This window comes from Amblyraja radiata, chromosome 24, assembly GCF_010909765.2.
Source record: "Amblyraja radiata isolate CabotCenter1 chromosome 24, sAmbRad1.1.pri, whole genome shotgun sequence".
In the NCBI taxonomy this organism is placed as follows: domain Eukaryota; kingdom Metazoa; phylum Chordata; class Chondrichthyes; order Rajiformes; family Rajidae; genus Amblyraja; species Amblyraja radiata.
This window is the reverse complement of record NC_045979.1, coordinates 6,405,561-6,430,887: the sequence shown is the minus strand read 5'-3', so window position 1 is coordinate 6,430,887 and position 25,327 is coordinate 6,405,561. Positions and strand designations below refer to the sequence as shown.

General features: G+C 44.4%; 1 protein-coding gene and 1 long non-coding RNA gene across 5 annotated transcripts in view; one reads left to right on the top strand and one right to left on the bottom strand.

The window, feature by feature from the left end:
* The window catches only part of bcas2 (BCAS2 pre-mRNA processing factor), a 48,196-nt gene extending 34,014 nt beyond the window's left edge, over positions 1–14,182 (bottom strand). For 3 of the 4 annotated variants that reach the window (XM_033042325.1, XM_033042324.1, XM_033042326.1), the window contains exons 1-2: positions 14,031–14,180; positions 22–114 (exon numbers count right to left, since the gene is read on the bottom strand). In XM_033042325.1, the coding sequence (XP_032898216.1) occupies positions 22–114; positions 14,031–14,123 (186 nt within the window). In that variant the 5' untranslated portion in view covers positions 14,124–14,180. Of the gene's footprint in view, positions 1–21; positions 115–14,030 lie in introns of all 4 variants that reach the window. The other variant, XM_033042323.1, reaches the window with a different exon arrangement.
* A 195-nt stretch (positions 14,183–14,377) lies between these two features.
* Positions 14,378–17,815, top strand: LOC116986722. The gene is made up of 2 exons (XR_004415557.1): positions 14,378–14,420; positions 17,632–17,815. It is a non-coding gene; the product is annotated as an uncharacterized LOC116986722 (long non-coding RNA).
* The last annotated feature ends 7,512 nt before the right edge of the window (positions 17,816–25,327 follow it).

Sequence of the window (25,327 nt, the reverse complement as noted above, 5' to 3'; positions counted from 1 at the left end):
TGCTGTATTACTCAGACTCACTTCAAATGCTGAATAGTCAGGAGTAGGCAAATAACTCAGGTAATTCTTTGTGGGTCGGTAACGTCTGGTCTCTTCTTCCACAAGAGCAGCTGCCTGAAAGATATGAATAAAACAATGAGATTCTGAATATTATGGACACTCCCCGACAATTCTAACAGGAATGCAATAGTATAATGTTATAGTAGACTGATGATTAAATTAACACACAGAACAAAGCTGAAATCAAATGTATGCAACCCAAGACACAATTATTCACTCTATTCAATGGAGCAAATTTCTTGCCCGTGCCAAGTTTGTTCATTTCAGGAAGTGGCAGCTCTACCCAAGATTTTTATTTGGGTATTTGTGAGTGGGAGTTACCGGATAAGGGACATTGGAGTAAATGGGATTTTAAAAAAAACTATTACAAATGATCTATGCCCAAAGACTAAACTATCTTTTCTCTTTACAAATGACAATGGATCCCCAATGCATTTTCAACAATTTTCAATACTGTTATATATTTCAGATTGTCGCAGTTGTAGCTTTTTCTTCCCCTTTGTATCTATGAAATATAGTTTGGCCATTAGAGCAGATTAAACGTGGACAAGCGAAGGTAAACAAAAATGCCGGAGAAACTCAGCGGGTGAGGCAGCATCTATGGAGCAAAGGAATAGACTCTGAAGAAGGGTTTGAAGAAGGGTCTCGACCCGAAACGTTGCCTATTGAGTAGGAAGGAGGGTCTCGACCCGAAACGTCGCCTATTCGTTCGCTCCATAGATGCTGCCTCACCCGCTGAGTTTCTCCAACATTTTTGTCTATCTTCGATTTTTCCAGCATCTGCAGTTCTTTCTTAAACAAACATGGACAAGCAGTTGCTTCCCTGGTGGTTTAGGACATCGAGTGCACTGAGAGTGAGATTTTGCCTTCTTAATTGAAACCAATTTTAGTTTCCAGAGATAGTGATGACATGAATGACATGATGACATGAACTAACTGTTCTGCTGTAAATTGCATAGAAGATATTTTCCAATTCAATTCACAAAAAAATCCCTTAGTTCATAAAAAAATAAATCTGGGGTTGGTCCTGGTACAAAGACAATTTCAAGCACAAAGACAGTCTGCTCTTTTGGAGAGTAAAACTTCTACCATCACTAATACTAAATTCAACGCCTGGGAAAACCAAGACACAGAAAAGATATTCTGCTTTATTTAAACAGAAGGTACAGTATAATTGCATACATAATCACAAATGTCAAAATATCTGGCTGGACATTATTACACTTTAGCTTAGATTTATTATGTTTCCAGTTATTCCATTTTATGTTGAAGTTATTATAATTGGAATTAGGCTGCTATTTTTGTCGTTTCTAAAATTATAACAAGGATAAGTGCACACTGATTTCAACTGTTTTTTTATTATTACAATCTAGCCATAATGATCTCATGAGCACAGAACAACTTTGCACAGATTTTGGATAAAACTTCCAAAATTATATCCAGATGACTATAATAAGACAATGTTTATAATTTGAGTTTGAAATTAACGTTTTGCTTTTTATCTTCAAACATCTATTGATTTACTGTTTAAATGCACATCATTAAATGTCAAAGCAACTGTAATGCCTTTAGGTGAACACAGTTAGTGTGACCCTGGCTCTGGAGTTGAGGTGATGTAGTTTGAGTAGTTCCCCATTTGTAATACTGATTAGAATATAATATTTGGAAAAATATTGTGCCATGAAGCTGATAAGGTTCACTTCTTAATAAACAGACAACTCACAAAAATGTTAGGTTGACCAACTCAAGCTTTACTGATCATTGGCCAGCGGAAGTGACGGGGAAACACCAGTCAAGTAAGCAAAAGACACTTGACTTCCCCGTGTGCTCCCACTTCAATGAACAAAGTTTTGCATGGTGTTTTATACTGTGTTGTCACTTAGTCACATTCCAAAGATGTTAGTCATGTTCAAGGATACAGTCAATACACATCACCACCAAAATTGAATCTGAATCTGAATCTGACCACATGGCACGTCTGAGCTTGTCTCTTACCAATTAGTAGACACATTTCAAAGGCATCTTATCAGTTGGTACTTCCAAGACATTTCAAAGGCATCTGTCTCTTATCAGATGATACTTTCGGGCCAAGAAATTTCAACGGCCTCGGTCATTGCCTCAATATACCCCAGCCTGAAACAAGCATGGGCTTGACTCTCTCTCTTGGAATACAAGCTACAACCTAGTCAAGTCTTCCACCATGTATCTTTTATATATTTAAAAACATTTAACCTTTTCAAAGCTGACAAAATGCGTTGGAACAATAACACAACCATGACGCAGTGTTGTAGGAAGAGAACTGCAGATGCTGGTTTACACCAAAGATAGACACAAAACACTGGAGTAACTCAGCAGGACAGACAGCGTCTGGATAGAAGGTATGGGTGACATTTCGGGTCAAGACCCTTCTTGCACCCTGCACAGAGAGTGCGTCTGCAGTAGACTCACTGGTCAGAAACATGCCTTACATTCCATCATAACACAAGAAAGTGAGAAAATAGGAGTCGGGAAGGGGTGGGGTGTCACCTGGTTCCTCAAGCCTCCCTGCAATTTAATATATGACCATAGTTGACGTATCCGAGGCCTCAATTGTTCTTTGTGCCAGATTGCCATTGTTCTTAATCCCCTGATCAAAACTTTATCCAATTTACACTTTAAATATTTCCAATGACCAAGCACAACTCTCTGGGACAACAAATTCTTGAGGTTCACCTCTCTATGAGAAATTTCTAGATACTTTATTTTTAAATCGCATCCCCATTTGCCTGGCTCGAATTGGAGATAGTTCAAATGAGATCATGCAGCAAACATGGAAACAAATTTTTGAGGGCAGTCAATCTGAGGATGATCCTCCAAACTGCCTCCAGATTCAGAATCAAAGCTTTGGTAAAGTTATAAAAGGCTATGTACACATTTCTTTGTTGATGTTCATTGTGGTTTCCTTGGGGTTGTTATACAGCAATTTATGTCGAAAGAACATTGGTTAGGCAGCATTGAGAGTATTGCTTGTAGTTCTGGTTGCCCCATTACAAGAAAGATGTCGAGTTTTGAAGAGGGGGTTTACCAGAATGCTACCTGGTTTGAAGGATTTCAACTACCGGGAGAGTGTGGAAGAAAATATTAATATCTTTCCTTACTTAATTTTGATTGGAATTGAACAAGCTAACAAAAGGGTGCTTGGATGTGACAATAGGCAGCTCTCGCTTGACCAGGTGCAGAAGAGGTTCGTGGGAATCAGCAAAGTAAGATTAAATATACTACCTCTTGTCTGGGAATGTGTTGAAGTGTGGATGGTAAATGTAAACATGAAATATTAGAGGAGATAAGGTTTGTTTTTCCTTTGTGAGAAGTTACAGTGGATCACCCGCACCCCCTACCGCTAGTAGCATAGAAATGTTACTGTAAATGGGGGGGCTTTTGATTGGTTTGGAGAAGGGATGGTGACGCGGGCCGCATAAAAGATGAGATAGAATAATGCCAAGATGTCCTTGTATTGTGTTTGACTTGTATTAACCATGTTGAACTTGTTGAATAAGATTGACACAAACAAAAATAAATAATTGGTACCCATATAGTTGATAGCATTTTCCGTAGAGTAGTATCTAACAATAGTAAAAAGTTGTTTACTGCACTGTATAACTGTCAGCTAATTCTGCTGTGAAGTCAGAGAACTGGTGAGCTGTTAACTGCCGCCATCTCTCCATGATGCAATAAAGTCTCTTGAAGCAAACCTGCAAAGTCTCCGCTTTTCATTTTCCTTTAATTTCCCTCTAAATTAATTTCTTCCAGAGGGTGGATAGACGGATCATTTTCTCTGGAAGGTCAATGGTTGAGGGGAGATTTGATAGATGTATATACAATTTTGAGAGGCATAGATAGGGTAGACAATCAGAACCTTTTTTTTCCCCCAGGATGGAAATGTCCATCACTAGAGGGCACAGCTATAAGGTAAATAGGGAAAGTTGAATGAATGAACACTTTATTGTACAGTAGAATTCTTTGCTTGCATACCCATGGTGTGCAATAGTCGCCGCATAAAGGGTGCTTACAAAGTTACTAAGCACCCCCGCGCCGGGTCCTCCATGGTTCTTCCCCCTCCGTGCGGTTCCCCCAAGCCGGATCCTCCTTTGTTCCTCCCCCCGGCAGCGGCGTCCTCACTCCCACGTGGTCTGCCCTCATCCGTCGGTCCGTGCCCTCATCGACCGCCGCACCGTCCTCTTCACTATCGCCACCGGGGCCCCTCCCAACGTCTCCGGGTCCCCTCCTGACCCAGGCTCCAGACTCCGTCGTCCCACACTGGTGTTTATGCTCTACTTAAGCCTCCTCTGGCCTTTCCTCAACTAAACCTATCAGCACAAGCCACTTTTGTCTCTCTTCTATGTTTGTCCAGTATCCTCTTAAAATATGCCCATGCTATTCTCTTCACCCAGTCATCATTGTAGCAAGCTCCACAATTCTGGGTAAGTAAGTTTCTTATGAATTCCCTATTCAGTTTCTTCACACCTATTTATACTGGCAGTGTTTAATTGTCCTTCACCCCCCACCATCTCCTACAAATGGAAACATTCTCTCTTTCCGCACTCTATCAATATTTCAAAAGACCCCGATCAGATAATGAGTTAGGTTTATTTTCCTCTTAAGAGACCCAGTGTAGCCTTGCCATGGTCTTATACATGTATAATATGACTTTCCTATTTTTTGATGCAATCCTACAAATCAAGTGACAGGATTCCTTTATGGTCTAACTAAACGTGATACTTTATTTACGGTAGAACTTTATTTATCTCAGGAAGGAAATTGATCTGCCAACTGTCATAAAACACAAAATACATGAAACATAAAATTAAAGTGACGAGTGGGAAGGATTGTGGATGTGCAAAGATTGGGGGCGGGTCAGTCTACCCCACGACAGAAGGGGGAGGAGTTGTACAGTTTGATAGCCACAGGGAAGAAGGATCTCCTGTGGCGTTCTGTCCTACATCTTGCTGGAACCAGTCTGTTGCGGAAGGTACTCCTCAGGTTGATCAGTGTGTCATGGAGGGGGTGAGCTGTATTATCCAAGCTGCTCCACACTTTGAGGAGCATCCTTCACTCTAAGACCGCCTCTCATTAATCCAACTCCGCCCCCAGGATGGAGCCAGTCCTACTGCAGCCTGCGGCCTTCGCCCTGCTGCCCCAGCACACAACAACAAAGAAGATGGCACTGGCTACAAATGATTGGTAGAACCTCGGCAGCATCTTACTGCAGACGTTGAAGGAGCTGAGCCTTCTCAAAAAGTACAGTTTGCTCTGTCCCTTCTTGTACAGGGCCTCTAGCCTTCCTGGACCAGTGCAGTTCACTGTCCAGGGACACTCCAAGGTATTTGTACTCCCTGGTAAACTGCACATCCATACCATTGATGGAGACAGGGGACAAGGGTATTCCTCTCCACCTAAAGTCCATCTCTAGCCCCTTAGTCTTGTCGGTGTCCGTCTTACAACCTTTGGTGCAGCTTTTACTTTGTACTTAATCCCTTTATTCCTCCATCCACCCACAGCTTCCAAGTGATCCCCCAATTTTTCCTGTATGATCTTATTAAATATTTGTAGTTATGCCTCTGCCATCTATTCCTCTGACTCATTTTTAATCCATGGAAATAATCCAAATGCAGGCTAGGGATTGGGGGTTTACACTTAGAATCAAAATATCAGAAATGAACTGTCTATTAAATTAGGTGAATGAAGCTCAAGACCAATCTAAGAGCTGCTGAACAGGCTCAAGGGCTTTAAATAAAAGCATGTTCCATTTTATTAATCTCCTTATGTCTATCCCATCTCTCTGATCTAATCATTGATTCATATCCCTTCATTCCAATTTGCAAAATCTTGTTTCAGATTTTCCCAGCCAGCTGAAACAGAACTGGATTCTATCCTGCTGGAAATAGACACAAAATCCTGGGAAGCAAAGAGTAAAAGATCATTTTAAAAATCAAGAGCCACTGATGCTACTTGTGAAAGCCTACACCTGTCACCTGTGTGAAAGGAACCTTTGAGCCTAGATTGGTCGAATCAACCACCACATTGCAACATAATAATCTATATTATAATAGTCTTCGAAGAGAACTTCACCATATATATTATAATATAGATTATAGTATAATTATATAATCTATATTATTACTATAATCTATATGTCATGGTCTCACTCGAGAAAGAATGTCCAACAACAGCAATGAACTCATTGCACCTACTGAAAATATGTAATCACCTGGAAATGCAACAAAATGATAACATTTTAATTTTAGAAACTGTTTCAAATAGTTGACACAAACACCACAGGAAAAGGAGAAGACAACTTATAAAAGTACTATTTTATGAGGCCAGAGCAACAACAGGGGGCAATAGAAAACTCAGCTCTAGATCACACCTTGTTGAATCCTGGCAGATTGACTGCAGAGATAGTCATATGTATACACATGGTTCCGCTCCTTTCATAGAGTACAGAGCAAGGGAAGAGTGTTTCAGTTTCAGCTGTTATATTAAGATCACTGTACCAGAGCCAATAAAATCATGGGAGACCCCTTCCATCCCTGCAACGGACTGTTCCAGCTGCTACGGTCAGGCAAAAACCTCCGTTGCCATGCTGTGAGAACGGAGAGGTTGAGGAGTTTCTTCCCAGAGGCCATTAGGACTGTAAACTCCTATCTCACCAGGGACTAACTTTTACTATACCACTCTACTGCTTTTTTTTTTTTAATTGCTGTTTTTTCACCTTTTTTCCTTCCGCCCACAATATTTAATATGTAAAAGAATATGTGAGTCTGTTCCATTTGTAGTTTGTTTGGTTGTTTGTCTGTCTTTTTGCATAAAGTCCGCGAGCATTGCCACTTTTCATTTCACTGCACATCTCGTATGTGTATGTGACGAATAAACTTGACTTGACTTGACTCTCTGAATTTTAGGTAAAACCTATTCACTCTGAAGAAAGGTTTCGACCTGAAATGTCACCTACTTCTTTTCTCCAGAGATGCTTGTAGATTAACCATATTAGTCTGCCTTTACTATATCTATCACCACACATATTATGCATGCTGCACATTCCATATGTAGTCCAGTCCAAAGGTTCAAAGGTTGATTTATTGTCACATACACCTAGATGTAGTGAAATTCCTTTTGCCAATGCAGCACATAAGAAAGAATACAAACATAACAATAATAAATAGCTTTAACATAAAAACATCCCCCCACAATGGTTCCCATTATGGGGGAAGGCACAACGTCCAGTCCCATCCCCAATGTCCACCCATAGTCGGGCCTATTGAGGCCTCCACAGTTGCCTCTACGGAGGCCCGATGTTCCAGGCCGTCCTCGCCGGGTGATGATGTTCCGGCGTCGGGAGCGTCCTCTCAGCGGCATGGGAACCCTGGAACGGCCGCCTCCCTACTCGAGACCGTGGCTTCCGGGGTCGACAAGGCCGCGCCGAATGGAGCTCAACTGGCGATCTCATCGCGAGATCCCAGGCTCCCGATGTAAAGTCTGGATCTTCATCCCTACTATTGATAACAGTACTTCAGCATCTCACAGTCAGACTTGATGCTGACTATGGAAACGATAACATGTAGTGTTTCCTCCGCTTGTGATACAATAAGGACTATGAGTTGTTACTCCTGTGTATGGGTCTCATTACACAACATGGTGTCAGAAAGTTTGGACCCCTTACTCGCCTAGTTTGGTTCCAGTTTGTTTTTTCCATTCTGTTTGTTATTTCGCTATGGCTGCTACGTTTCGTAAGCCTGAACTGCTTGTGTTTGATGGCGACCTCGCGGAGCGTGGGAGCATCTTCGAAGAGGACTTCACCGTATATATCTGTGAAGCACATCATGGGAATGCAATGCCAGACATTTGTGTATTTATTCTCCTCAATTTGGCTTGTACTGAAGCCATTCGACGTGCATGCCGATTCCATTAGGCTCTAGCCCAGGTAAATCCCACGGGTGTTCAGATCGTCCCAGCGGAAACTTTTTTAAATATTTCAGATTTGTGAACAATTTAAATAAATAACTCAAGAATTAATGAATCAAATTTTCAGATAAGGCAATTTTTGACGTCATGGCGTAAATCTCGATCGGAATATGTAAAATTTTCACCGTTAGCATGTCGTGTTTTCGAGGAGATGTGAATCACAGACTAACAAACAAATACACAAATAAATTAATACACATCCAAGATCAGAGTTTTATAATTATAGAGATTATGTGCAAGATGAATTTATCCGTGATGCAGACCTCACTCTGGAAAGGGCGAAACACCGCCCGCAAACACAGCCCGCCCCTGCCCACAGAAAACAGCCCTCACTCTGCTGCTTCAGCTTTATACGCGGCACCTCTGGACCGGCGGCTTCTGTACGTGTTCACGGACTTAGCCCCGCCTCCGTGGTTTTATTCTCCAGCAGGTGCTGGAAGGGGTGTTACGTTCATGGCGACTGACAGGCGAGAAGACCAATCTGCTGATCTCACGATTTTTTAAACCTTCATAAATTTTGTAATCTTCCACCGATTGGAACAAAACTTGGTGCGCTTGGAGCAGAGGAGAACAGTGAGTACGGCGGCGAAATAATCCTAGCTATATTGGGTACCGTTTTTGCGCAAATTAAAAAACAACGCAGATTGGAAGTGGTCAAGATGAGAGTTTTAGTAATAGGATAGATAGATAGATAGATAGATAGATAGATAGATAGATAGATAGATAGATAGATAGATAGATGTGGGAACTGTGGAGGTTCACATGTTGGCATTTGTGAACAGTTCTCTGCCTATGGAAAAATTTGCCATTACTGTAAATGCAGAAATCACTTCATCCGCTGCTGTCGCTCGTGTGGGAACAGAGTAGAGACAAAACAATCTGTACACCTGCTACAGCCAGAACCTTCCCACGTAACTCCAACAGCAATCCCTCTGCCTAACAAGGATGTGCTGCCTGCTATCGATGGACTGAGTATGAACATACATTCCTTGTCGGAGTTGTCTTGCAAACACCGAGATCTCATGGTCACCCTCCTCATTAATGGAGCGAATGTTATTGCTAAACTCGATACTGGAACTAGTTGCAACGTTCTAACCTCATGTGAGCTCCAGAGGATGCGGAATGCTCAATTCATCAAACAAACTGCTGCTACGTTACTCCCTTATGGGGGGGGGGGGGGGGGGGGGGGTGGTGCGGTTCACCCTGTTGGAAGAGTCGAGTTACAGTGCCATCTAGCGTCACGTGTATGTAATCTGAGCTTCTTTATTGTCCAAGAGAAAGTGACTTCTCTGCTAGGCACTGATGCCTGTAATGATTGAGCTCTAGCGGCTAGTGGAATCAAGGGATATGGGGGGAAGGCAGGCACGGGTTATTGATTGGGGACGATCAGCCATCTTCACAATGAATGGCGGTGCTGGCTCGAAGGGCCGAATGGCCTCCTCCTACACCTATTTTCTATGTTTCTATGACCTAGGCTTGGTCACCTTGGGTACAGAGGTTCATCTACTGTCTTCCGCACATGGCTCCACTGAACAGTTTCTCTCACAATACGGAGATCTCTTCAACGACTAGCTTGGCAAGCTTCCCATCAAGTGCACAATCACGACTGACCCAGAGGTCCTTCCCACCGTGTTCCCCATGCTCTGCGGGATCGCGTCCAAAAATAACTCAACAGGATGGAGACTCTAGGTGTGATTGCTCCTGTTGTTCATCCATCAGACTGGGTCTCAATAGCAGAGGGCGTTCGACACTCTTAAACAACAGATGTCTTGTGCCCCCACCCTCACTTACTTCGATGTTAAGCTGCCTGTTGCACTAACTTGCGCTGCCTCCCAGCCTGCCTCCAAAACAACGGCGACACCAACCGGCCTGTTGCCTATGCTTCTCGCAATATGACTGACAAGGAACAACATAAGCGCTCAGATTGAAAAGGAGCTGCTTGCGTGGTCTTCTACTGCAAGAAATTCAATGACTTTATCTTTGGAAAAACAGTCACAATTGAAACTGACCATCAACCACTGATCAGCATTCTGAACAAACCGATACACGTTGCTCCAGCACATCTCCAATGTATGATGTTACAGCTACAGAAGTATGACATTGCTCTGATTTACAAACGTGGCAAAGACATGCAATTGGCTGACACCCTGTCGCGAGCTCCACTTAAGACCTGCAAGAAACCACCAACAGATGATGACAGCTTCATTGTCATGATGGTCTCCTATGTTCTTTCATCCTGTTTGGAAGACCTGGCAGCCCAGACTGCTGCTGACGATACCTTACGATTACTCTCCTCTGTCATACAGCATGGGTGGCCGGAGAAGCAATACAGACTACCACTCCAATTCGGCCCTTCTTCTCCATTTGTGACGACTAGTACTACAAGATGGTATTATCGTAAAGGGCCACAAAGCTGTAGTTCTTGCCTCCCTACACAAAAAATACTTTGATGCCGTCCATGGGGGAGACCCAGCCACAGCGGCCACTATTCTAAGAGCGAAAATCATGTTTTTCTAGCCTGGAATGACTGATTATATACGTGACAAGGTAGAGTCCTGTGCGGTGTGCAACAGTTTGGCACTACACCAACCAGAGCAACCACTTCTCCCACACCCGGTTCCTGGCCTCCCATGGTCCACTGTGGCAACTGACATTTTTGATTGGCATGGTAAACAATACTTGGTAAGAAAGTTGGCGGCGCGACTAACCCGTTGCAGCGGCCCCTACAGCCTGTCTGTCTTTTTTTAATTTTTTGTCTAGTTAAATGTAGTGTTGGTGTTTTTTTAATACTGGTTTTAAATGTGTATATGTGGGGGGCGGGGGAAACTGATTAAAATCTCTTCCCTGTCCGGGAGACCCGACCTTTTTCCTGTCGGGTCTCCGTTGTCGTTGGGGCCTAGCACCATGGAGCGGCCTCCAACCTGAACGACCCGGGGGCTCGGGAGACTGCGGAGCTGCGGACTACTCACCGGCCGGCCTCGGAGCGTGGGGAGCGGTGGTGACTCGCTGCTGCGACTCGACTCCTGGGGCTCGGAGGCTCCAGCAACGCAGCCGCAGGTCCGGTGGACTGTGATATCGGGAGCTCGCGGGTCCGGGTGGAGAGACTTCCCGGAGCTCCAGCAACGCGACTTCTCCAGCCCGCGTCGCGCGGTTGGAACGACCCGGAGTGGGGACGTACATCGCCCGGCAAGGCTTCATGGCCGTGGGACATTACAGCGCCCGCCGGGGGCTCCAACACTGTGACTTTTAGACCGGGAGCGGGGCCGTAAATCGCCCGGCACGGCCTAAAATGGCCGTGGGACTTATCATCGCCCGCCTGGGGCTTGGACATCGGGAGAGAAATGGAGAACAGGGGAGAGAAAAGACTTAGCCTTCCATCACAGTGGGTTCACTGTGATGGATGTTTGTGTGAATTAAATTGTGTGTATGTCTATAGGAAATTGTCTTTGTTTGTATGGCTGTGGAAACGGAATTTCGTTTGAGCCTCACTGAGGCTCAAATGACAATAAATTGTATTGTATTGTATTGTATTGGTCTTAGTCGACTCGTACTCTGGATGGTTTGAAATTGATCTATTCCGTAGCCCCACCTCTGCAGCGGTAGTCCAGAGGCTGGCACGCCACTTCTCTGTCCACGGGGCTCTCTATCAACTACTTTCCGACAATGACAGTCAATTTATCAGCCAGTATTCAAAGACTTTGCTAAACGCTGGGACTTTCGTCAGAGCATCAGTAGCCCCGAATACCCAGTCAAACTGGCTGGCTGAACATGCTGTAAGGTGCGCCAAACAGTGATGGAACGATCCACAGAGCAGGATCTGACATTTTCCTAGACTTGCTTAACATCTCCCGTGACCCTGTACTGGGTTCACCCGCTCAGCGCCTGATGTCAAGACAGACCCGAGCCACACTACCTGTGGCAAAACAGACATTAGAACAGCACGTTCGCACATCATCCGAAATCCAGCCCAAGCAATAACAAAAACACGACGTTCAAAAAAGATGGTATGACAAAACGAGCAGACTACTTCCACTACTAGCCAAGGGACAAGTAGTCCGTCTGCAAACAGAAAAGGGTCACGACCGCCTCGGTGTAATATCTGGAACTGCTCCCGAACCACGTTCATATCTGGTCAATGCCGACGGCGGCATCTACAGACATAATAGGCAGCACATCCTGCCTGTGAATGACCCACCACCACCTCCGTACCATCCCGACCGCACAAGCATACTTCCATCCCCATCCAACGGCTCCGGCCCGACCATACCACCGTTGCCTGCCACTCCTGATCCGATCGTCTCGCCTACGACCCGCCACCTCGACCCCCGCCAAGGTCTCCGGTTTCGTTGCCGGCGATGCTGCTTCATTCTCCTGCTCCTGTTCTACCACCGATCTCATCTCCGGTGAAGGGAGGAAATACAGGACTGTACCGTACACATGCAAGTCGCTCCTGCAAGCCTAACCCAAAGTACCAGGATTACGTTTGAACTGCCTTTGGTGTTATTCCCTTCAGCTTACTAATGCTAAACACATGTAATCAGTGGTCCATATATTTCGCATGTGATTATTATATCTATTTTATTATGGGTTAATTCCTTAAGAGGAAGGATGTAGATTAACCATATTAGTCTGCCTTTACTATATCTATCACCACACATATCACGCATGCTGCACATTCCATATGTAGTCCAGTCCGGATCTTCATCCCTACCCTGGACTATTGATAACAGCATTTCACCATCTCACGATCAGACTTGATGCTGACTACGAAGACGATCACATGTAATGTTTCCTCCGCTTGTGTTACAATAAAGACTACGAGTTGTTACTCCTGTGTATGGGTCTCATTACATAACAATGCTGTTTGATCCAGAGATATTCCAGCTTTTTGTGTCCATCTACAGAATAAAGATTGTTTGTTTGATTCACCTCATTTACAAATTTATTTTTAAATGTCCACCATATGCAATGACAATGTGCTCATCAACATATCTACTCCCATAGGAGATTTGGTATGTCGCTGAATGCTCTATCAAACTTCTACAGGTGCAGGGTGGAGAGCATCATGACTGGCTGCATCACAATCTGGTTTGGTAACTCAAAAGGCAAGGAATGATGGAGGCAGTAGAGATTGCTAGTCATTAACCGATCTCTCCGATCCACCCACCATCAAAGGAATCTACAGGAGGCCCTGCCTCAAAAAGGAAGCCAATACCAAAGGCCTATACCCCAATGGGCACACGCTCATCTCTTTACTACCATCAGGAAGCAGGTACAGGAGCCTTAACATCCACATTCAAGAACAGCTTCTTGCCAGCAACCACCAGACTCTCACAACACTAACCACTACCTTAGCGACTATGATCTTCTAAGGACTTTTTCGTTGTACTACAAACTTGAGTTTTGCGCTATTATGGTCTGGTTACCTAGAATTACATTATTAATGTATTATATTATTGAATATTGTAGGTTTATTTGTATGTCATTGGCATTAATGGCCCTGTTAAACTGCAGCAAGTCAGAATTGTTCCATTGCCAGTACCTATGGCAATTAAACTCTTGACTCTCTTGACACACGAGACTGTAAATGATGGAACCTAGAGCAATAAACAAAGTGTTGGAGAAACTCAGCGGGCCAGGCAGCACCTGTGGAGAGAGATTGAGAGACGAAACTTCTCCACAAGGTGGTAATTCAATCACATGTAGGAATTAGGAAATGGGAAAAACCACCCGAATTAAAGGATAACCTCTTGTGGCTTTTTAACGCCATTCGTGAACACCCTGTTCGTACGGTCCTTTCCTCTGGCCTCACTCACACACCTGCTCCGGCCAGTTCCAGCGCCACTGACAGTACCGGTTGACCACCTTGTCCCTCTCCCAGACTCACTCCATCACAACCCCAGTGGGTTTACTTGGCCCGCACATCCCATCGATCATCCAAATCCATATTTCCCCGCTCCGACACTCACCGCTTCCCGGACACCCGGAGCGTCGTAACCCTGATCAAAGTAGGGCAGCGCGTCCACCACAACATCACCGGCGACTGCAAGAGGACCCGCCATCTTGATCCGCGATCAGCGCACCGCGCCTGCGCGCATTCACGCGGCAGTGCGCTCTTTGAACCACCGCGCCTGCGCGCACTTCCAACCGCCGCAGACGGCTTCAAAGCGCATGCGGTCGCACGACAACGAGTCACACTGCGTCTGCGCGCACTTCCAACCGCCGCTGGCCCGGTAAACGGAGTGACGCGTAACCGGCCCCAGGCTCCAGAGCGCATGCGCAGTGGCTGCGGCCGCACGACAACGGGTCACAATGCGCCTGCTCAAAGTAGCGCGTAATGGCGGCGGCGTCTTCAAACTGTGAGTGTTAGCCCACACACCAACGGCTCCTAAATGTCCCAAACCGCCCCACAACATGTGAACAGTTCGACATCGTGGCCGCACAGCGAGCGGCGTGACCATGTAGATATGGTGTCAACATTAGTGTGGGGTTTTGAGGATGGGACAGGACAGCGCAGCAAGAAGATGTAGAAGACATCAGTCTGAAGAAGGGTCTGGACCCCAAACATCACCCATTCCTTCTCTCCAGAGATGCTGCATGTCCCACTGAGTTACTCCAGCATTTTGTGTCCATCTTCGGTGTAAATCAGCAGCTTCCCTACCTACACAGCAATAACAAGTCCCCTTCTCGCTTTCAAAATAGTGTCCGGGTATCGATTGCATCTACATCGACCAGAGAGGCTGTGTAACAGTCTCCTGCAACGGAAAGTGCCCGGGGAGGGGGTGGTGCGGGAGGGAAGGGAAGAATTGACGAGGGAGTTGCGGAGGGAGCGGTCTTTGCGGCAGGCAGACATGGGGGGGAGATGGGAAGGGTCTGAAGAAGGGTTTCGGCCCGAAACGTCGCCTATTTCCTTCGCTCCATAGATGCTGCTGCACCCGCTGAGTTTCCCCAGCAATTTTGTGTACCTTCTGAGGCTGTGTAACATTTCGCTTCAAATACCCATGCACTGTATCAGTACTGTATTGCTGCTTGCCTCGTGTCTGGGGGGTGTTTGCGTGACTTGAAGGTATACCTGGGGGGTATTTGCGTGACTTAAGTGTCACCAATAACATTAAGCTGGAGTCAAAGACGGTGTGAAACTTAAAAATAGACTGACTGTTCACCAAGTGGCAAACTGGAGGCCGCATTTAGTAGATTCAATCCTGACCTCCGATGCTTTCGATGTGGAGTTTACATGTCCTTCCTGTAACTACATGGGTTTCACCAAGGCATATCCGTTTCCTCCCACATTCCAAAATAATGCATATTGGAATGTTAATTGGCCACTGTGGGTGAGTGGTAAAATCTGTGGGAAATTAATGGGGATAATTAAAATGGGATTAGGATAGGATGAGTGTAAATGGATGCTAGATGATGTGGACATGTGCTTAAGGTAAGCACATGTGTAATTTGACTGTTTACATAGCAGCTCAGACAATTGTTCAATGGATGGATCCAGTTGGCCTGTCAACAATAGCGAGTCCAATCCTCTCAGCTTTTTGCCCAGTAGATTTGCTCGTGACCCTTGGAATTTGTATTGAGATTGTATTGATCTTGGCCAAGTTGCAATGCCACCTCTTTGTGTTGTTCATATACTCCATTGAAGAAATTGTTCATATACTCCATTCCCCACTCTGTTCCCTTCTTGGCTTTCCTATTGTCGGTGGCCATCTCGGTACCTAGTATAACATAAATGTAACGAATAAAGCTTAAATGAAATGTATCATAACACACAAAATTAATAAAGGACCAACTATGGTATCATTAATTTTACATCCATATTATAGACTATTTTCAACATTAACAGAATCAGTCTTGGGGCCAACACTGCTGGGAGATGTCACTCTGAACAAGAGACAATTTTGTTCTGCACTCTTAGGGCAAGGACATCAAATGACCTTCACAGTGGGAGATTAGATCCCAATGCTGCCATTGAGGTCCATGCCAATAGTCAAATCCAAAATGGCAGACCATTTGCCTGAATAGAAACAGGGAGGCTATGGATGGCATTTATGTGAGCTTCTGTTCAACATAATAACCAATATTAGGTGGCCTCCACCAACGCTGTGGAGGTTGATATCTCTGTCATTTCCTGTTAAATTACGATTGGGCCCATAACTTCCAGGAATGCAGATACACACCATTTCCCAAATAGGAAAACTGAGCTCCAAACTCTGTGCAAATCTTTGAGAAAGGTTGGACATGGTTCTCAGTGATATCTTTCACAGATTTACTGGCAGACTAAATTCTTAGTCACAACAGACATCTTCTGTAGACTATTTATAGTGGTCAGGCTAACAGTGCTGCTGCCTCAATGAGCCAGATACCTAGGTTCAATCCTGACCTCGAGTGCTGTCACTGGAATTTATATGTTCGCCATGTGACTTTAAGAGTTTCACCTGAGTGCTGCTATTTCCCTCTGCATCCCGTAGTAGTTCACAAGTTATAGGAGTAGAATTAGGCCATTCGGCCCATTGAGTTTACTCTGCCATTCAATCATGGTTGATCTCTGACTCCTAACCCATTTTCCTGCCTTCTCCCCATAACTCTTGACACCCATTCTAATCAAGAATGTATCTATCTCTGCATTAAAAACACCCACTGATTTGGCCTCCACAGCCCTCTGGCAATGAGTTCCACCGATTAACTACACTCTGACTAAAGAAGTTCCTCCTCACCTCCTTTCTAAAAGAGCGCCCTATAATTCTGAGGATATGACTGCTGATCCTAGACCCACCACCAGTGGAAACATCCTTTCCACGTCCACTGTATGCCTTTCATTATTCTGTAAGTTTCAATGAGGTCCCCCCTCAACTTTCAAAACAGTGCTGTCAAACACTTGGTAGAATCTGGAAGGAGTTGAGAATCTGGAGAGAAAATTTGAATTATTGTAGGATTTGTTTAAAATAGACGGACGATAGTTGTAAATATAAGAAACTGCAGGTGCTGGAATCTTGAGCAAAAAACAAACTGCTGGAGGAACTCAGCAGGTCAGGCAGCATCATTGTTGAAAAAGTGTCCTGACCCAAAACATCACATGTCCATTTCCCTCACTCCATTTGTCTGAAGTTGCCTCCCGGCAGGCTACGGAGAAACCAAGGCTGGCGCTTCGTGGGTCGGAGCCAGCAGCTGGGGCCTGGGTTGGCGCCACTGAGGCGTCCAGAGAGGACCCAGCGGCAATAGTGATGAAGTCGGTGTGGCACTCGATGATGGCGCCGACCGACGGACCACATGGGAGTGAGGAAGCCTCTGCTGAGTGGAAGAACAATGGTGGACCCTCCGTGGGGGGGCCGCCGAGGGGTGGGGGGGGGGAGAGAAGGGGGACCTGGCGCGGGGGATACATTGCAACTTTGTAAGTGCCCTTTGTGTCATGACTATTTGCATACCTTGGGCATGCAAGCCAAGAATTTCACTGTGACAATAAAGTATTAATTGATTCATTCCCAACTTGAAACGCCCTCCATCCACTTCTCCCATTCCATCAGTGTGCAGAAGGGTCCCTAAACATTGTCTGTTCTTTTCCTTCCACAGATATTACCTGACCCGCTGTTCCTCTGGCAGTTTGCTTTTTGGTCAGTGGTCGATGCAGGCTCAATGGGCTAAAGGGCCTGTTTACTTGCTGAATCTCTACGTCTTTATGCCTATTCCATTCCCCTGGCTTGGTTGCAGTCCACTGATGTCTCACCATGTGAAATACACTTTTATGGTAGATTAATGTATATGTCAGGTGGAATTACATTTCCCATCCACAGCCCCTCACAATGCCTCTCTGGATAATTTAAACAAAGATGCACTGCTTATAAGTGCATTGTAATGGTATGCCATAATAAAATAGCTGTAAGTATACGTGCGCATGTGAGTGCTCGGGCTTCGTGTGAGGGAGCTGTGCTGACAATGTAAGTAGTAATGGGTGATTCCATTCTTAATTTGACCAAACCAGTGAGGTCATTATACTCTCTCCTGCATTACAAAGGACATTTATTATCACCAATTGGTGTGATGAAATTTGACTTGCCATTTGCAGCACACCAATAAAAATTAGACACAACATTAAAGAATTTAACAATAAACATAAAAACATCCCCCCACAATGATTCCCACTGTGAGGGAAGGCAGCAAAGTCCAGTCCTATCCCCTGTTCACCCATGGTCGGGCCTATTGAGGCCTCCGGAGTCGCCGCTACGGCAGCCCGATGCTTCAGGCCCTTCTCGCCGGATGATGGAACTCCGGCGTCGGCAGAACCCTCTCAGCAGCTTGGAGTGTCTGGAACGGCCGCTTCCCACCCGGAGACCGCGGCTCCCGAAGTCCACGGGCCGCACTGGTAGGAGCTCCAACACTGGCAATCTCGGCGAGAGATCCCAGGCTCCGCGGTGTTTAAAGTTCAGCACCGCCCGGCAGCTGGACGCTCCACAGACCGCAACTCCGCGATGTTGGAGTCGGCGCTCTCAGCACTCTGGAGCCCACCGCACGGCCACCCGGGTAAGACATCGCCCGCTCCATGATGGTGTTTCAGCGCTGTGCCGAAGCTGAAGTCCTGGCCTGTCCCGGCAGGAAACGCCGCTCCAGTCCCGTTGGTAGGCCGCGAGGAAGGGGCGAAGATACGGCTCGGAGAAAAGCCGCATCTCCGACCAGATAGGGACTGAGAAAAACAGTTTCCCCCTTCTCCCCCAACCCCCACATAAAAGACTAGACCTCCAAAACAAACACTTTTTAACTCACTAAAAAGGAAAAAAAAGGGTGAAAGGACTAACAGCTGTTGGCAGGGCAGCCATACTCGACGGCACCCCCTACAACATGTCATTAAACTTGGTGTGCAGAAATTAATCTACTAGTTCTTTCTCTTGGTGCTTAATTTCGACATGGGCCTATCCCAATGACCCCTGTTATGAAACATCTCTCTTTGTCTGTCTACTTCATCATTCTGGATCTCATTGTTTGCAGCTAAATATCTCTGCCATCTCCCCAGTGCCATACATCCTGTAGCCATCAATGCGCACAATGAAACAACGGAATGACTTCCAGTATTGGTGTGAAAGAGGAATCTGCTGACCATTCAAGGGTGGGTTCATGAAGTTATTTACTGCTCATTCAATGCCACACCTTAAAAGCAGATAAAATGAAATGTAAAAGTTTTTAAAATTAAAATAATGTTTTAAATGAAGTAGGAAAGGTTTGGAGTGATATTTGTGCATTCAAAAGGGATTGGGCCAAATAAGTGCAAGTCCATCTCATTTTATAAGGTAGATGGGAGATTATTTTTGGAGTTGAAGACTGGTCTTAACCCGAAATGTCACATTCCTTTTCTCCAGAGATGCCTGACCTGAGTTACTCCAGCATTTTGTGTCTACCTTCGATGTAAACCAGCATTTATAGTTCCTTCATTGACTTCAGGAAGAGTAGCAGTACACACACCGCAGTATACATTAATGGCGCCGAACTAGAGACGGTCGAAAGCTTCAAGTCCTTTGGAATAAATATCACCAGCAATTTGTCCTGTACCAGCCACATCAAAGCCTAGGCCAACAAAGCATACCAACACCTCTATTTCCTTGGAAGACTTAGGAAGTTCGGCTTGTCTGCAACAACCCTCAAGAACATCTGCAGATGCGTCAAAAAAAACATTTTATCGAGATGCATTACAGAATAGTTTCAGCTCCATCCAAGACCAAGAAATTACGGAGAATTGCAGTCACGGTGGCGCAACGGTAGAGTTGCTGCCTTACAGCGAATGCAGCACTGGTGATCCGGTTTCGATCCTGAGTACGGGTGCTGTCTGTACGGAATTTGTATGTTCGCCCCGTGATCTGTTTGGGTTTTCTCCGAAATCTTCGATTTCCTCCCACACTCCAAAGACGTACAGGTTAATTGGCTTGGTAAATGTAAAAATTGTCCCTAGTGGGTGTAGGATAGTGTTAATGTGCAAGGGTCGATAGTCGGCGCAGACCCAGTGGGCCGAAGGGCCTGTTTCTGCGCGGTATCTCTAAACTAAACTAAAAACCTAACCCAGACCATCACGCAAACCAATCTCCCTTCCATTGACTCCATCTACACTTCACGCTGCCTCGGCAAGGCCCCCAGCACAATCAAGGACCAACCTTACCCCAGTCACTCCCTCATCTCCCCCTCCCATCAAGCAAGAGGTACAGAAGTTTTAAAATGCACAGCCGCAGATTTAGGTACAGTCATTTTCCAACTGTTCCAACATCAGGCAGCAATGGGTCCTCTCATCAGCTAGAGTGCGGTCCTGATTTCCCCACTACTTCATTGGAGACATTTGAACTATCTTTAATCTGACTTTTCTTGCACTAAATATTGTATCCTTTATCCGAACACTGGCTGATTTGATTTAAATCATGAATAGTCTTTTCTTTGATTGGATAGCACGCAAACAAACCCTTTTCACTGCACCTTGGTACTCATGGCAATAATAAACTAAACTACCCTATTCTAAACTAATGAAGATGAGGAGTTGCTTTAGCCAAAGGATCAGGATAGTGAATCTGTGGAATTCATTACCACAGATCGCTGAGGAGGACAAGACATTGGCTATTATTAAAGCAGAGATTGATAGGTTCTCTACCTTTCCTTCATTTTATCATTGCTTTTTGCATATCTTCCATTCATTTTCCAAAGTACCGTCAACATCTCTCGTTTCCCTTTCCCCCGACTCTCAGTCTGAAGAAGGGTCTCGACCCGAAACATCACCTATTCCTTTACTCCAGAGATGCTGTCTGACCCACTGAGTTGCTCCAGCTTTTTGTGTCTGTCTTTGATTGATATGTTCTTCATTGGTAAGGGCGTCAAAGATTACAGGGAAAAGGCAGGAGAGTGTTGAGAGGGATAAATAAATCGGCCATGATCGAATGGCGGAGTTGTCTCGATAGGCAAAATGGCCTAATTTTGCTCATATGTCTAATGGAGTTTCATCGTGAACAAGTGTATAATACGGGGCTATGAGTTCTACAGGGTTATTCCCTGGGACAATTACCAAGATGAACATCACAAGCTACTGATAAAATATTCAGCCTGAAACAGAGCAAGGGGTTGTCTGCAACCAGCAACCAAAGGTTGCAGACTGGCATATTCTACAACAATGTATTGAGGGATGTGCTGGGTTGCTGAAACTTGGTACACCCTCCTTAAGAGCCCGATTTAAGGTGCTACCATCAGCATACACAAAGGGGCAGGGACCTGTGTAAAGTTGCTTAACAATTATTTACTCGGGAATGTTTGTGCAGGAAAATCTTTGTCACGCTGATGTAATGTACGTAGCGTGGTTATGTTCTGAGAATGTTATGAATAAAGTACATTTCTGAAATCAAAAACTTGATTCCAGAATCTTCTATCTCATTGGTAAGAGTGCTGCTGGGCTAGAAAACAAAGTAACCAGCCAGGATTCAGACCTTCTTCCTTTTACTGTGCGGACAACAGAAAAATAATTGGGAGTGTTGGTTGAGAAAGAGATCTGTAGCAGCCTTGATGAGGGGTCATTCTCCTCCCCACGCTGGTTCAATGGCCAGCTGAGTAGCCTCAAGGGAGATGGTGCAATAGTCATGTTAAATCATGTCCTATTTAACACACATAATGGAAGCTGAAGGCTGGAAAAATTATTAAATTTGGTAAACATTAAATTGTAAATGATGAAATGATAAGAGGCAGATATGAGAAGCTGGACATCTATATATATGTAAGTGTGTTTCTGCGTTAACCTAGTGCTGGCCTAGTACTGAATAGCTATTCAATACTCAGAGCATGTACATCATCATGTCTTATATCTTTTTCTTGGTTCAAATTCACAACGTGGGATACAATTGAATGCCTCATTTGCACGGCTACCTTGAGGGAAAGGAATTCCCAGAGCCCAGAGGATATATTTTATTGTGGACCATATGACATTGTGTGCTGCTAGGATCAGAATGTCTGCCAGGCATAGTGATTCAGGGCATATTATTCAGTGAAAATTTGACCGTCAATTTGCATTGGATTGCTTCAAATTGATCCCAGCAGACATGCACCAAGTGCACTGTCAATTTCATGTCAGGTTTTGGCAACCTTCGGGTCCCTTTCTGTCTCTAATTAGCTGCAGAGAGTAAGAACTTACAGTGTTCTCGGCAGCTTACAGCAAGAATAAGGCCATGCCATTAGCAGGCATTCTGGAGGTTGAAGCTCAAAAGAAAGGTTTCAATTCAACTCGGACTGTTCGCTTACAGGAATTATTTTAATCTCTAGAAAAAAATACGTTTACGTTTTGGCTATACGCTTACTCCATATGCTGCATCCCACTAGTTTATTTCAGACACAGGTTTGAATGATACCATGACTGAAAACAGGCATGGATGTGGAGATGAATATTTTAAATGACTTACAGGAGGACATTTCTTATCTGGAAGGTGAAACTTAGAGGACAATAAGAACCCAGTTCTGCAGTGGAAAAAAGGTACAATAGAACTAAGGCAGCAATGCTGAAGCAGGAATAAACTTTGAGCTCTTTCACTGTGTTCCAACATCCTTTTAAATCATGGGTTGATTTGTTTCAATGCCATTTAAAGTCCCAACTCTACAAAAAATGTTAATGCCCATGCCTAACAACAAATTATAAATCCCAATTTTGTTTTCTATGTATTTACCTTATCAAATTGGATCTGCAGAAAACTTCAAATAAGCCCTTTTAGACTAGTCAAATAAAAATATGCCTAGCCTGTGCAACCCGACCCATTAATTTAACTTTTTGCCATGGTGAATATTCTGGTAAACACATACTGCAGTTTTCCAAAGTAAACTGTCATTCCTAGAAACAAATGGTTTCTTCAGATAAGATTTGTTTCAAACATTTGAACATTGCTGTGTTTTGAGGCTTGGACAACAGTTTCACTGAATCCTACTGCTTCTCTGCTGTCAATGAAAGACACTACTGTCACACATGTTAACTCCACTAGCTTTCAGTAGACTTCAGTGATTATGCAGCAATCTGTCAATCAGCCGCACCCCAAATGAATGTATGCCTTTGAAGAACTGCAAATGAGGGTGCTCAATGCATTTCACTGAAACTGAACAGCAGCAGGTTGTTATTCAGCAAAGATCTAGGGCCATCACTGTTTTTTAAATGCTACTGACAATTATCAACTGAGCATGTGTTGATACCACTGCACCTGCTATATGTGACCAGTTTAAGGTGCTGTATATAATTTTCAGCCCTGTGCTTTGTACTGTTCCGAACGTCAAAATAATGTATGCACCATTCAGGATTAATTGCGAAGATCTTTTTTTTTACTGTTCAGAATGCTTGTGGGATGCGCATAATAGTCATGAGGAGACTATGAATGTGGCTAAACTATGCCATTGAAGGCGGGTGCTTAATCTACAGACTGCTATGGGATAGGGATGAAATCTCCTCAAGATATTCCTACTTTGAAGAAGTTCTCCTCCTCTCTCCGACGAGAGTTCTACAACACCCTCTCTCACTGATCCCCTTCTGTGGAGTCCGAAGAAGGGTCGCGACCCGAAATGTCACCTGTTCCTTTTCTCCAGAGATGCTGTCTGACCCGCTGAGTTACTGCAGCTTTTTGTGTCTACTGATCATTAGATACCGTTATCTAGTTAAAGAATAATGGGTTTTAAATATATAATATTTTACTTGAAAGATGAGATGGTGTTCCTTAATATTTCCACAAATGTTCAAGCAAGTCCATACTACACAATTTGGTGAGGTAATGTGGTTTCAGTATCACTAAATTTGCATGGATTGGAGTCAGGATTAATCCATATATACATCAATAAGAAACAATCCTTCATATTACTGTTTCGTTCTCTGATTCTCCTGCCTGGGTGCTAGGGAGCCTTTAATATTGCACTGGCTTTGAAAGTGCTGAATCCCTGCTGCAATTTATATGGCCTTGCTAGTTTGATTCATATTAGTTAGAGTCCTCAAGATCCACAGTACAAGACCAGATCAGACAGAAGACAAGTGAAAGGGAAACATATTAGTTAGATGAATAAACAAGCTGCTGAAGGAACTCAGCAGGTCAGACAGGATCTATGGAAGGAGATGGACAATGTTTCTGATCAGGACCCTTCTTCAATACTAGAGTAGAGGAGATTTATGAAGAAGGATCTCGACCCGAAACGTCACCTATTCCTTTTCTCCGGAGATGCTATTTGATCCACTGAGTTACTCCAGCTTTTTGTGTCTATCTTTGGAGTAGAGGAGAGATATCTAGTAGAAGAAGGTGAGGGGATGGTGTGGGACAAGAGCTGGTAAATGATAGGTGGAGCAAAAAACAAAATTCTAGAGGCATTTTGTGGGTTAGGCAACATCTGTGGAGGGAAGTGGATAGATGACATTTTGAGTCTGAAGAAGGGTCCCGGCCCAAAACATCTGTTCATTTCCCTCTACATTTGCCTGGCCTGTTGAGTTCCCCCAGCACTTTATTGTTGCTCAAGATTCCAGTTACTTGCATCTCCAAGTGAAAGGTGGCATTGGTGTATTACTGTAAAAAATACCAGAGTGCAGAAACACGCCATCTTTTATTTCATTGATGACACAATCGTTGTTAAACGAATGACGGGTAATGATGAATTGGAGTATAGGAGAGAGTAGTCTGATTGGATAGTGCTAGAACAACCGCCTTGCTCCTGACGTTAGTAAAACCAATGAGCTGGATGTCGTCTGAGGAAGAGCGAGGCTGATGATCCATGAACTTGTCTTCATTGACAGGGAGGCAGTAGAGAGAATCAATATCTTCAAGTACCTAGGTGTGCATATCTCTGAAGATGTACCTTTGGTCCAGTACACTGATGCAAAGCTAAAGAGACCCTATCAATGCCTCTACTTCCTTCAAAGATTGTGGAGATGCAGTATCTGATCTCATCTGTCTGTACATGATCCATATCTCTCCATTCCCTGCACTTCCATGTGCCTATCTAAAAGCCTCTTAAACACCACTAATATTGGGTTTTTTTAATTGAACTTATGTTATCTATAAATTGTGTTTATAGAACTGTGATGCTACTGCAAATAGGAATTCCATCATTCAGTTTCTGGTAGATATGACAATTAAACACTCTTGACTTTTAACTCTTGATCCACATTGGACATTGCAGATAATCTATCAAGGTGTATCCCTGCATTAACAGCGAGGCCCTGCGGAGAGTGAGTGGAAGGGTAGATCAGTTCTAACCACTTCGTAGAGATGCTAATGAATGTTTGGAGTCGATTAGTCGGTGGGGT